Source organism: Oncorhynchus kisutch, linkage group LG13 (genome assembly GCF_002021735.2).
Source record: "Oncorhynchus kisutch isolate 150728-3 linkage group LG13, Okis_V2, whole genome shotgun sequence".
Classification (NCBI taxonomy): Eukaryota; Metazoa; Chordata; class Actinopteri; order Salmoniformes; family Salmonidae; genus Oncorhynchus; species Oncorhynchus kisutch.
The window spans coordinates 59,660,572-59,675,678 of NC_034186.2; the positions used below are offsets into that span (position 1 = coordinate 59,660,572).

General features: G+C 41.3%; 1 protein-coding gene across 1 annotated transcript in view; it reads right to left on the bottom strand.

The window, feature by feature from the left end:
• The window catches only part of LOC109902059 (ral guanine nucleotide dissociation stimulator-like 2), a 23,314-nt gene extending 13,243 nt beyond the window's left edge, over positions 1–10,071 (bottom strand). The window contains exons 1-2 of the mRNA XM_020498117.2: positions 9,816–10,071; positions 7,902–8,071 (exon numbers count right to left, since the gene is read on the bottom strand). Of these exons, the coding sequence (XP_020353706.1) occupies positions 7,902–8,060 (159 nt within the window). The 5' untranslated portion in view covers positions 8,061–8,071; positions 9,816–10,071. The remainder of the gene's footprint in view (positions 1–7,901; positions 8,072–9,815) is intronic.
• Positions 10,072–15,107: the final 5,036 nt, after the last annotated feature.

Consider the following 15,107-nt stretch of genomic DNA (forward strand, 5'->3'; position numbering starts at 1 on the left):
GACCTGGCAGTATGGTGCCAGCACAACCACATCTCCCTCAATGTGAGCAAGACAAAGGAGCTGATCATGGACTACAGGAAAAGAAGGGCCGGACAGGCCCCCATTAACATTGACAGGGCTGTAGTGGAGCGGGTCAAGAGTTTCAAGTTCCTTGGTGTCCACATCACCAACAAACTATCATGGTCCAAACATACCAAGACAGTCGTGAAGAGTGTACGACAACACCTTTCCTCCTGACGAGACTGAAAAGATTTGGCATGGGTCCCCAGATCCTCAAAAAGTTCTACAGCTGAACCATCGAGAGCATCCTGGCCAATTGCATCACTGCCTGGTATGGCAACTGCTTGTCAACCAAGTCATAGACTGTTCTCTCTGCTACCGCACGGCAAGCGGTACAGGGGCACCAAGTCTAGGTCCAAAAGGCTCCTTAACAGCTAAAGACTGCTGAACCCCCCCCCCCCCCCCCCCCTTGTTTTTACACTGCTGCTACTCGCTGTTTATTATCTATGCATAGTCACTTTACCCTTACCTAGATTTACAATTACCTCGACTAACCTGTGCCCCCGCACCAGCATCGAGTCAATATAGCCTCGTTATTGTTATTTTATTGTGTTACTTTATTTTTTACTTGAGTTCTTTTAGTAAATATTTTCTTAACTCTATTTCTTGAGCTGCATCGTTGGTTAAGGGCTTGTAAGTAAGCATTTCATGGTAAGGTCCACCTATTGTATTCGGCAGTTGTGAAAAAAGTCATACTTGAGTAAAAGTGAAGATACCTAGAAAATGACTCAAGTAATAGTAAAAGTCACCTAGTAAAATTCTACTTGAGTAAAAGTCTAAAAGTATTTGGTTTATAATATACTTAAGTATTAAAAGTAAAATAATAAATCATTTTCAAACCAGATGGCCCCATTTTCTTGTTTTTATTTTATTTATGGAAATCCATTTACATCATTTACAAACAAAGCATGTTGGTTAGTGAGTCCGCCAGATCAGAGGCAGTAGGGGTGACCAGGGATGTTTGTTTGATAAGTGTGTGAATTTGACTATTGTCCTGTCCTGCTAAGCACTCAAAATGTAACGAGTACTTTTGGGTGTTAAGAAAAATGTATGGAGTAAAATGTACAATATTTTCTTAAGGAATATAGTGAAGTAAAAGTAGTCAAAAATATAAATAGTAAAGTACAGATACCCCCAAAAAAGACTTAAGTACTACTTTAAAGTATTTTTACTTAAGTACTTTACACCATTGGTATCCGGCGCCTGTGACAAATAAAATGTGATTTGAACTCTAGCTAGCATAGACTACTAGCCTTTGTTAGCCTGTGTAGCTCTGTTTACCAGCATCTATAACCACACTGTCTGCACACATATGACTCTATGCAACAGACAGAAGGAAGGTTGTGTAAATACATGGACTGCAAACCAGTTGAAGATGATTTATAGCCTTGGTTTATTCACCTTAATGTACACAGAAAGAATATAATACACAGGACTTGTCATCAATGCTAGCCTACATCAGGTCACACAAAACAGTGACTACAGGCTTTGTACTGTAGGCCTACAGTAGCACTGTGCATTCAACTAATCAGGGTGTTACAAACTAGGCTAACAGCACAGTCGCTGTTTCTAAGAGACTTCAGTTGTAAAAGTAAGGCAAAATACAACTTGTTTACATTTTTAACATAGGTCTACTGTAGGCCTACTTTTCTATGGTATTATGTTTTTGTCTCAAGCAGTAGGTCTAAGGTTAAGTTTAACCACAACTCTTCCTGGTACAGTTACCTACAGTAGAACCACTTACTTGGGACCATCCGTGTCAACCTCAACCAACCACAATCACCACATCTCAGTCTGTGAGTGGCGATGGAACAGGGAGGCACCAATGAGGATGTCTAATATTGTGGCATGTAACAATCCCTACAGTGTTTCTGTTCTACCAAATGCACAAAACCTTTGAATCTGTTTGAGTGCATTTTCCCCAACAATCAATACAAGGACTTGGCTGCTCCGCTGTAAGGAAAAGCTGGCTCACGGAGCAGATGATAATAATCATGGGAGTAAGTGGCTGAGGTTCATTCCATGAGAAACATCTTGATAAGGAAATTTGCTTGACTCTCCTCAGATACCGCATCATTCAAATCTCCCATTTTGTCTGCTCATGTTTACAGATTTTGTCCAATGTTTTCTTTCGTTTGCCCACTTTTTCCATCGCTGCTAGTTTAACTCATCGCTGCTAGTTAACTCAATGTTTATACTCTTTATGTGGAACCTCTCTCATGATTCAACATGCTCCTTGTCTCTATATTTCCATCTTTTCTCTCCATAGAGGAAGTACATAATGAGTGGAGACAAACACAGGAAGCACAACGTGCGGTTGTGACGAGCTGCTATTTTTTCTCTTTCTCTTTTCCTCACAACCCGGCCTCCTCTGACCACTACGATAGGCATCGGTGCAGGGGGGGAAAGCAGGAAGAGCCTCACAATCTCTCAATCTCCCCCCCCCCTGTCTTTACACAGTCTCAAGTTCTACTTCTGTCACTTATTCGTCAACATCAGACATTTTGGGCTATGTCTCTTTAAATAAGTATTGTTGTTATACAGTATGATCAAATGGGTATGTGAGCAAATGGGAGCGTATTGTCATGTGAAAACCTAATCTCACCGCTGAAACCAATATTGTTGACTACTTTACACAGCAGTACAATTGGGGCTCGTAAATATATCCTCTGAAGTTTTATTTAAAGATGCCTATTGTTTGTTTTTTTGCTCCCTACTCTCCCTCTCAGGCTCCCACCCCTTCCTTCCCCACTCTTCTTCTCACGCTTTCATCTGTGCATCCCATGGTACCCTCTCTACTCTTTAAAGTGAGCGCTGGTGGTATTCTAGAGCTGCTCTATTTCCTTATATCAAAGTCTTATCTGAAATCCCTTTTAAATCTTTGGTTCATAAGGTTGTTTTAACTATCAGGGTCATATTGGCAAGACACTTAGTTGTTTTTGTTCAGAATGAATATTCAGTAGACTATATGGGTCACCACAGCACTATATGACAAACCATAGGCCCCATTTTAAGATACGTGGAAATACTACTGAAATGATTCCACCAAGCTACAGTATACCAGCAAAACAAATGTTGCTGCTGGTAGCTCATATCTATGAAACCTGACCTAAAGAACATGTTGCCCTGTGTGGAAAAGTTTCATTGCCTGCAGGGGGGGATGGATTGTCATTGTGAGGCCTGACCCCATTGTCTAAATCCATTCACATGCATCTAAGTTTCCCTCATTAAAGAGTGAACAAGTGGCTTGATTCAATTCCACTTGATAGAATATCCTCTGAAACCCGGCCTATGATATCTGAGTGGAGTGGGGGATGTGGCAGCTGTACAACACACAACACATAGACCCACTGGCTGGTGGCCACCCATGGATTATTTAACACGAGACACATAGTACAGTGGTCATGTCATGTGACACAAACAGAGCAAGAGGGAAGTTACCACTGCAGCTGGTGCCTGAGTCAGTGTGACTTCTTTTTATAGCCCCGGGGAGTTTCTTGAGACTGCATGCTAAGTGAAGTCAAAGCCAATGAGACGAGCATCATGTGCACTACGCACTAAAGCCAAGTAGCAAGTGTATGAGAGTTAGTCAGTGGAAAATGATGGAGTTAATTGACATGTAATTAAGAGACAATCAAATAAATGGCAATCACGTTTTCATCTTAATTTGAACTGATACGGTCTGCAATTATTGGGTGAATATAATGATTTGTCATATCAAAGTGATGACATTACATTGGCCTAAGTGTCATACAATTGTGGCCCCCTCCCAGTTAGGGGGAGTGATGAGCTCTACAGCAGTCTCACAACTCAATTGCTGGTTGAAAACTGTTTTCTGCTCCCAAAAGATAGAATTTGTAGATAATTGGCCCTCTTTCTGGGACTCACCCACAAACAGGACCAAGCCTGGCCTGTTGAGGAGTGACGGACTCCATCCTAGCTGGAGGGGTGCTCTCATCTTATCTACGAACATTGACAGGGCTCTAACTCCCCTAGCTCCACAATGAGATAGGGTGCAGGCCAGGTAGCAGGCTGTTAGCCAGTGGAGCTTAGTGGAGTCTGCCACTAGCACAATCAGTGTAGTCAGCTCAGCTATCCCCATTGAGACCGTGTCTGTGCCTCGACCTAGGTTGGGCAAAACTAAACATGGCGGTGTTCGCCTTAGCAATCTCACTGGAATAAAGACCTCCTCCATTCCTGCCATTATTGAAAGAGATTGTGATACCTCACATCTCAAAATATGGCTACTTAATGTTAGATCCCTCACTTCCAAGGCAGTTATAGTCATTGAACTAATCACTGATCATAATATTGATGTGATTGGCCTGACTGAAACATGGCTTAAGCCTGATGAAGCCTGATGAATGTACTGTGTTAAATGAGGCCTCACCGCCTACTCAATCACTTTTTATAGCTACTGTTTACAGGCCTCCTGGGTCATATACAGCGTTCCTCACTGAGTTCCCTGAATTCCTATCGGACCTTGTAGTCATAGCAGATAATATTCAAATGTTTGATGACTTTAATATTCACATGGAAAAGTCCACAGACCCACTACAAAAGGCTTTCGGAGCCATCATCGACTCAGTGGGTTTTGTCCAACATGTCTCCGGATCTACTCACTGCCACAGTCATACTCTGGACCTAGTTTTGTTCCGTGGAATAAATGTTGAGGATCTTAAAGCTTTTCCTCATAATCGTGGACTATCGGACCACCATTTTATTATGTTTGCAATCGCAACAAATAATCTGCTCAGACCCCAACCAAGGATCATCAAAAGCCGTGCTATAAATTCTCTGACAACCCAAAGACTCCTAGATGCCCTTCCAGACTCCCTCCGCCTACCCAAGGACATCAGAGGACAAAAATCAGTTAACCACCTAACTGAGGAACTCAATTTAACCTTGCGGAATACCCTAGATGCAGTCGCACCCCTAAAAACAAAAACATTTGTCATAAGAAACTAGCTCCCTGCTATACCAGAAAATACCCGAGTTCTGAAGCAAGCTTCCAGAAAATTGGAACGGCCAATTTAATCATGGCCTCTAAACCTTCAAGCTGCATACTGGACTCTATTCCAAATAAACTACTGAAAGAGCTGCTTCCTGTGCTTGGCCCTCCTATGTTGAATATAATGAACGGCTCTCTATCCACCGGATGTGTACCAAACTCACTAAAAGTGGCAATAAATAAAGCCTCTCTTGAAAAAGCCAAACCTTGACCCAGAAAATATACAAAAATATCGGCCTATATCGAATCTCCCATTCCTCTCAAAAAAATTTGAAAAAGCTGTTGCACAGCAACTCACTGCCTTCCTGAAGACAAACAATGTATATGAAACGCTTCCGTCTGGTTTGAGACCCCATCATAGCACTGAGACTGCACTTGTGAAGGGGGTAAATTACCTTTTAATGGCATCAGACTGAGGCTCTGTATCTGTCCTCGTGCTCCTAGACCTCAGTGCTGCTTTTGATACCAGTCTCCGCCTGGTTGGTTCCCCTCTCTCCACTGGGATTCTCTGCCTCTAACCCTATTACATGGGCTGAGTCACTAGTTTACTGGTGCTCTTCCATGCCGTCCCTAGGGGGGGTGCTTCACTTGAGTGGGTTGAGTCACTGACGTGATCTTCCTGTCCAGGTAGGCGCCCCCCCTTGGGTTGTGTTGTGGCAGAGATCTTTGTGGGCTATACTCGGCCTTGTCTTAGGATGGTAAGTTGGTGGTTGAAGATATCCCTCTAGTGGTGTGGGGGCTGTGTTTTGGCAAAGTGGGTGGGGTTATATCCTGCCTGTTTGGCCCTGTCCGGGGGTATCGTCGGACGGGGCCACAGTGTCTCCCGACCCCTCCTGTCTCAGCCTTCAGTATTTATGCTGCAGTAGTTTATGTGATGGGGGGCTAGGGTCAGTCTGTTATATCTGGAGTATTTCTCCTGTCTTATCCGGTGTCCTGTGTGAATTTAAGTATTCTCTCTCTAATTCTTTCTCTCTCTCTCTCTTTCTCTCTCTCTCTCTCTCTCTCTCTCTCTCTAATTCTCTCTTTCTTTCTCGCCCTTGGACCATGCCTCAGGACTACCTGGCCTGATGACACCTTGCTGTCCCCAGTCCACCTGGCCGTGCTGCTGCTCCAGTTTCAACTGTTCTGCCTGCGGCTATGGAACCCTGACTTGTTCACCGGACGTGCTACCTGTCCCAGACCTGCTGTTTTCAACTCTCTAGAGACAGCTGGAGTGGTAGAGATACTCTGAATGATCGGCTATGAAGAGCTAACTGACATTTACTCCTGAGGTGCTGACCTGTTGCACCCTCGACAACCACTGTGATTATTATTACTTGACCCTGCTGGTCATCTATGAACATTTGAACATCTTGGCCATGTTCTGTTATAATCTCCACCTGGCACAGCCAGAAGGGGACTGGCCACCCCTCATAGCCTGGTTCCTCTCTAGGTTTCTTCCTAGGTTCTGGCCTTTCTAGGGAGTTTTCCCTAGCCACCGTGCTTCTACACCTACATTGCTTGCTGTTTGGGTTTTTAGGCTGGGTTTCTGTACAGCACGTTGTGACATCAGCTGATGTAAAAATGGATTTATAAATCCATTTATAAAACATTTGATTGATTGATAAATTAAGTAGTATAATATCTCACAAACACAATCTTTCCTATAAAAGAGGCGAGAATTTAAATGGAAACAATTATCTGCGTACTTTAGGGTTGAAAAGGAGTAAAACCCAGACATTAGTGACATAACAACAAGTCTGTGTGAGTATAGAATAACCCAGTAATAATGGACTGCCACAACTAGTCTGATAAAACCTTTACAGCCTCTGTCTCGGCCAATGGAACATAAACAAAGGTTATACATCATGAGAAAAACATGCATGCTGTCAACCTGTCCAGGTTTGCACACTTTCAAAACAACCAACACAACCCTTTCTGTTTTAGGGGAATTCAACTGGATATAAATCAATTATATTAGAAAATACATGTAATATGGTCATAAAAGTTATGCTCAAGAAAGCAACATCTTAGCAAAAATGTTACAGTAGTCTACTTGAAAATCTCAAGACATGAGCATTATATTCAATGCTTGGTGGTCAAACATCATCTAATTCACTGGCATGCCTTGATGGAAAGTACCTCCTCTTTAGTGTCCGTCTTCGAAATCAAAACGACTGAAATCCCTGAGGTTCTTTGAAAACCAACCGACCGCATCTGCTGTTTACTCAAGGAACTGGTAGGGGAGCCCTGTTACCACGGTTTCACAGACCACCGCTCTAATACCCTAACCCCCTACCCTGGTTGGTCTGAGGAATGTGATCATTAAAGCTTGATGGTGAGTTGGTTATTTGAATCAGCTATGTAGTGAAACCAAAAACCAAAATGTGCACCCAGGGGGGCCCCAGGACAGTTTCTGTATCAAATCAGCCATTTGTTAGATTCCCCATAGATGAATTTATTTAATATGAGACCACTGGAGAAAGTTTACAGGAAACAGTGCCCTCCATAACTTTACTGGTATTAAAGTGCAACTGCACCTTGATGTATCCTTCATCACAATTTTCTTCACCTTTATTTAACTAGGCAAGTCAGTTAAGAACAAATTCAAATTTTTAATGACAGCCTAGGAACAGTGGGTTAACTGCCTTGTTCAGGGGCAGAACAACAGATGTTTACCTTGTCAGCATAGGGATTTGATCTGGCAACCTTTTGATTACTAGTCCAACACTCTAACCACTAGAATACCTGCCGCCCCAGATGAAACTACTACTGCAGTTAATTGCTGTGAATTAGTTACTTACAGTACATGTTCCTAATCAAGTTAATCAAATATAAAATCACTTCCAACCTCAGAGGAGTCCAGTCCAGTACTCTCAGTCACTTGTGCTGATTGGCTGCTGAGGCGAACATCGTCAGACACTAAAGGCCGGTAGCCAATGAGGGGTACATCCCTTGACTCCACCCCTGGCAGGTCCATCCCACCTGTTCGCATACTACGAGGGATCATGGTGCCGACGGCTAGAGACACAAAATAAACAATAGGCACTTAAGGGGTTAATTGGTTATAATTTCAATTTTCTACTCAGAAAATGAGAGTCAAGGGCACAGGACCAACATAATTTTATAGTTCATGGACTTTAACTCGGAAAAGCATAAAAAAATTAAACACAATATACTGTACAATAAACACTGTATACTGTACAATAAAAATAATTGTGTACCAAAGCTTTGGTGGTAGCAGTTTATTTGTTTACATGATGATTTATATTTCATGCTGCCCTGCTCCAGCATTGAATTTGAATGCCAGCTCTTCCTTCCTTTTCCCTTCTCCCTCCCTGAGATGTGGATTGCCATGATGATGGAAATCTAGAAAACACTGTTACACCGTAGGGCAGGAGGAGGATGTTGACACGTACCACTATTTAATTTAATTTAACTAGGCAAGCCAGTTAAGAACAAATTCTTCTTTTCAGTGACAGCCTAGGAACAGTGGGTTAACTGCCTGTTCAGGGGCAGAACGACAGATTTGTACCTTGTCAGCTCGGGGATTTGAACTTGCAACCTTTCGGTCCTTCAGTCCAACTCTCTAACCACTGGCTACCCTGCCGCCCCATTTGACTATATATATTTAGAGACAGCAGATATTCATGTGACCATGCATTGCTGATTCACATTAGTGAAACTGTTTCAGGACATATTTTGCCAAGCAAGTGTGGTGTAGGTTACTGTATATGAATGTACAGCATATGGATATGTCAGAAGACTTCCTGTTCTTGTATGGTTCATGTCATTACTTCAGTAATGATGCTAAAGGTGTTTAAATAGGTGGAACAAACATTTTATGCTTACTCTTTATCTGTATAATTAAGGGTTTGCTATTGTTATTTTATTTTACTGCTGCTCTTTAATTATTTGTTACTTTATTTCTTATTCTTTTAGGTATTTTTCTTAAAACTGCCTTGTTGGTTATTAAGGACGTGTAAGTAAGCATTTCACTGTAAGGTCTACACCTGTTGTATTCGGCACATGTGACAAATACAATTAGATTAGATTTGGGCTACCTGTTATACATCGCTTTTTGTCTGTGAAATGAAATGCACTTTTCAACCCTACATGCATTGTTATACAATAGGCTTATATGGAACACTAATCAACTCAATCACATCATCTTTGGAAACACGGTACTAAACTTTGAAGTGTATCTCAGTCTTGAGGGCCTACATATAATTAGGCCTAGTGTTATTAAATATATATATATATATATATATATATATATATATTGGTTATAGGAAAACATATCTGTAAAATGTGTCTGAATACTGACTGTTAGTTTGTCATCATAAACAACCAACGGTTATCCACTGGTCTGAATAACTTCCATTCATGACATTGCTGCCTTTTTGAGGAAGGTAAACATTACATGTTGGTCTGCATGAGTGAGTCCACACTGTAACTAGGCTACAGATGGTCACACCCCAATTGCATATGTTCTCTTTCAATTCAACCAACCGATGGGTGGTGCTGTATTGACTTCTCAACCAAATTGTGTTCACCTTCAATCATAGGAAACAAGACACTATAGGGGTTAAGCGGAATATGATGATAAAGTTTGCGTGTAAAGCATTTGTTTCTTTAGTAACCAAATACACAAGGTTTAGGTCTATTTGTAGAAGGCCATATATATTAAATGTTATGAGGGCCCTGCAATTAAAGATGAAATTACAAAATGTCATTCATGTCAATACCGTATAAACGAACTTACTGAATGTTGCGTGTCCAACTACGGTCAGCTAAATTCCGCCAGCATTGGATAGCTGTAGTGTTTGCCGCCGTGGAATATACCGTTACCGGTTAGTGGACGAATGTCGCGCCCATCCGTTCCAGCACCGACGTCGGAAGAGAGTCTCTCACCCCCTCTATCAGTATCAGTGTCCCCCTCTGGTCGCCTGTCAAGCTTCTAGTGCTGATAGCAGCACTGAGCACATTCGTGTGCCGCACACTCCCTCACTGCTTTCTGTGCTCTGACGGCGCAGTTCCTGTAGACGTGTGCTCAGTGCGTTTAGCAACATAGCCTACACTTGTCTCACTGGCTGAGAGAGGGGGGAAAAGTGGTCGTCTTGGAAATATAGTCTATTTGGACTGTGTGTTTGGTGTACAATATCAAAAATGTCAAGTCATCTATGGGCTCCTAAAATTAGGGTTTAAGAACAAAACCAATAATTCCCTATGGAAAGCACACACACACACACACACACACGTGATTGAACCTAATATTTTATCTGCTCGATTTTAAAAACATTTTCTTTTGGCTATCTGCCACCTTTTTTTCTCCAATGCTGACAGTAGCGGAAAACATTTCCTAAAGGAAATTGAACCAAACACTGCTGGAAGGCATTACAGTGTGTCATGTCCATAGGGGCCACAAGGGTATGAGCCCCCTCAGATTTGTCCTTCTTTTTCCTTTTCTTTTTTTCATGTAAAAAAAAAAGGTTCCTTCCAAGGTGCTCCACAGAGTACAGATATGCTAAGCAGAAAGCTGGATACTCTAGTTCAGGGATCATCAACTAGATTCAGCCGCGGGACGATTGTCACGTTCTGACCTTAGTTCTTTTGTTATGTATTTGTTTTAAGTATGGTCAGGGCGTGAGTTGGGTGGATTGTCAATGTTCTTTTTTCTATGATTTTGGATTTCTGTGTTTGGCCTGGTATGGTTCTCAATCAGAGGCAGCTGTCAATCGTTGTCCCTGATTGAGAACCATACTTAGGTAGCCTGGTTTCACTTTTGAGTTTTGGGTGCTTATTTTCTGTTCTGTGTTTTGTTTCACCGTTCAGGACTGTTCGTTTTGTCGTTTTATTGTGTTGTTCAGTGTTCAGTATTTCTTATTAAAACAAGATGAACACTTAAAAAATTTTGAGCGGATGGTCAGGGTGCCAGAACACAATTAAAAATCAAATCTAGACTGCAAATTGACCACAAGAAGCACAACAGCAATTTAAAACCTGGCTTACATTTGCATACCATCACATATATCTCTCTATTATGCATGGTAATACATTGGAACAGATTTCCAAAATGAAAATCGCTTGGAGCTGATTTGCTGACCCCCCCCCCCCCCCCCCCCCCCCCCCCCCAAATTCGTTCTGTTGAGGAACCCTGCTCTAGTGTGTGTGTAGTCAGTATCGTCAGTGGAGGAGCAGAGAGAGAGTGTAGAGTAACACACATAGCGTTTCCTTTGATTTTATCTGCCAGCGATGGACTCGTAGGAGGAATGTTTGTAAATGAATTTGATCAATCTATTTAGACTATTGATCCTTCTTGATGAATAAATAAAACAAAAATGTTTTATTTCTCTGTAATACTAGCCACTTAGCAATTTTATGAAGTTAGCTTTCACTAGCCAGCTAGATACACTACATGGCCAAAAGAATGTTAACTCCACTTCAAATTAGTGGATTCGGCTATTTCAGCCACACTCGTTGTTGACAGGTGTATAAAAATCGAGCACACCGCCATGCAATCTCCATAGACAAACATTGGCAGTAGAATGGCCCATATTGAAGAGATCAGTGTCTTTCAACGTGGCACCGTCATAGGATGCCACCTTTCCAACAAGTCAGTTTGTCAAATTTCTGCCCTGCTATAGCTGCCCCGGTTGTGAAGTGGAAACATCTAGGAGCATCAACAGCTCAGCCACAAAGCGGTAGGCCACACAAGCTCACAGAACAGGACGTCTGAGTACTGAAGTGCGTAAAAATCATCTGTCCTCGGTTGCACCACTCACTACCGAGTTCCAAACTGCCTCTGGAAGCAACGTCAGCATGAGAACTGTTCGTTAAGCAACATTAAGGCATTTATATACAATTTCAAATATTGCATAATTCATAACACTTTACCGAATACATTTAGTGTGTTCCCTCAGGCCACTACTCCACTATCACATATTTACAATTCAACATCCGTGTGTAGAGTGCGTATCTTATCATGTGTATGTGTGCCTGTGCCTGTGCCAGTGTTTGTGTTTCTTCACAGTCCCCGCTGTTCCATAAGGTGTATTTTTATCTGTTTTTGTAATTACATTTTACTGCTTACATGAGTTACTTGATGTGGAATAGAGTTCCATGTAGTCATGGCTCTCTGTAGTACTGTTCACCTCTCATAATCTGTTCTTGATTTGGGGACTGTGAAGAGATCTCTGGTGGCATGTCTTGTGGGGTATGCATGGGTAGCTACCAAGCCATTTCAGGCTATTAATCAAGTCAGAGAAGCTTGTCTAACTATCTTAGCTAGCATGCCTGCTGGCAAGGTTGCTAGACTTTAGAAAAGCAAGCAATTACTAATGACTCAAATTCCTTTCAATCTTTTACCCAGATTTTAGTGGAGATGCAGAGAAGCATATTTATGGCTATGATACTCTATACCCGTGTGGTAGTTGTACTAAACTCCTAAGGTATAAAAGGTCTTGAAGAATCAATGTGCATCGTTCATTAAAATAACAATTGAATAGTTAAAGATGTATGCTTAGATAACCTATTCAGATAAATATATTTTTAACATAGTCATAATTATTATGGCTCTAGATTGAAGGAAAAACATTTTCAGGTGTTTGAAAAATGCAAAATGCTCCAACTCAGGGGGACGACGACAACCCCCTTCTATAATAATGGGTGCATAACCAAAGTTCCCTCATGACCAAAGTTCCCTCATGACCAAAGTTCCCTCTAAGCTGTGTGTTTGCAGGCTTGCAGTATCCCTGAGACTGCCACACAGAAAGAAGAAATATGAGCCCATGGAGAGAAGCAAAAGATTGAACTTCATTCAACTTTCTAGAGTTTTCCCTGTTAGTTAACACTATTAATATTTCCCTTTACTGTGGCAATGGTGATTGAATCAATGCAATATTAGCCACTTTCAATGCAACATACCAAAACAAAACAAACCATAGTAAAACTAACTTTGCAAGAGATTTTGCTGTAGGCAAAACACATCAGAGTAGGATTCTATTACATTGACACGCATGACTCAGCCCGTACTCTAAACAGACCTGTGCGGCATAACCAATCAGAGCTGCAGTAGGCCTATATGCAAATAGACAATTCCATATATGGATCTGTGCCATTTAATTTGAACTGAACTGTGTTTACAGCATGAGCTATCGTGAGTAGATGTGCTTGTTTTGAGATCAAGGTGAGAGTTACATGTAGCCATGTGAGCACATTTTGTTAATATCCTTTGCTAGTTAGTGAGTTAGCACAGTTCTAGATCATTTGTAGTCAGCAATAGGGGAGTGATTGCTTCCTACAAGAGCACAAAACGTGTACAATTCTAGACTTCTTTGAAAAACTAGCCAGGCAAACAGCAATTATTTTGTCTTAAAGGGGCAGTGTTGTATTTTGAGGCATGCTTGAATAAACTCTTGTTGCCAATAGGCAGGGGGTAGCATAATGTCTGTTTCTCTGTAATGTAATGGTATGGGAATAATAATGCATTTTATTTTGTAAAGTGGTTTCTTGCATCAAACAATACAACAACATTTTCAGTCACCTCCTTGTCTGAAGGACAAGTGGATTAACAGGTTCTTGTCAAGCCCTGTATGTTTTTTCCCCAAAAGTCTCATGGAATGTAGACCTACATTGAACAGCACACAATGGCTGCTACTATAGGCAGAATGATTAAACAGCTATTTCCATGTTAATATGCTATGGGATGCTTTTTCTTCATTGTTTTTGATGGTAGGCCACTCTGGTAGGCCTACATTATAATCAAATAGCCACAGTAGTCTACTTGGACACTGTTAAAACTGTAACTTAAAGTGGGTACAGCCTCAGTGCTCATAGTAAATGTTCACAATGTTCATGTTTGCGCTCATCAGACCTGAAATTTGCTCAGTGCTCAATTAGAGGGAACATTGTCCATGACACCCCTGGATGTAGTATCACATTATCCTAATAATGGTGCTTGTTTCCTTCTTTCTCTGTAAGCTTACTCTAATATTCTACTATTGACACTAGCCACACTGAGCTTTTATCAGAAGCTCACTGAGTTTTTATCAGAAGCTCATGACTGTCTCCTTCCCCTCCTCTCTGTCTCATGACAGAACTGCTCACAAAGCCCCGGCTGTGTGTGTGAGAGGCATCTTTATTCCAAAAGGGAGAGCACATGAAAGGCATCAAGTTGTCACCCTTATGACCTCTGCACAAGCCCCGTATTAACATGAATAGGGGTCATTTTTTCCTTCTGTGATGATACTTAAGTTGGGCTAACGGGCTCACTATCCTTTTTTTGGTAAATAGTGAATCTTGCTGTGAGACTGCTAGAAGCATAATTCCGCTTTGCCATTATTCAAAGTGATCCTCATCCAAATGCTAATGATACATTTCGAAATATCTCTGTCATCACACAGTTATGTGAATTGAACTGTAGTTCAGCTAAATGCCACCACTGCATTTTTATTAGCCTACCATTACACTACAGTACTGACAAAGCAGTGCATTAGAAGGTGTAGTGTGCTCGCCATCTAGTGTTGCCAATGGAAACTCATCCTTTAGAAATGCCAGTGGCCATTTTGAGCACAAAATTACCATATGCTTGATAAATTAAAATGACAACAACAAGCAAATGAACAAAATACATATCATCTAACGATAAAAATAACATATGAAACACCTCATCACTTGTTGCTTTGACTATTAAACTATAGGTCATGTTGCCTACTCGTAGAATTGTCAGTGCTAAGTTAAGGTATGACACTTAAATGCCCTTTAATCTTCCGTTCATAAATGATACACATGAACATGTGTGACATTTCCAGGGCTCCTAAATTAACCAATGGTAAATGAGTAAAATTGTTACTCATTCTGACATTGGTTATTACCATGTTATGTTATCACCCAGTTGTTGTGAGAATTGAAAGCTTGTGTGACCAGTGATATTCATGGTGATAGTGAGCAGAGACAAGTGGTGATGACATTACTGAGCGTAGGTATATATTACCCGAGCAGTAAAGAATAGATGATTGATCATAGATAACCAATATTTCACACACAGTATGTATAT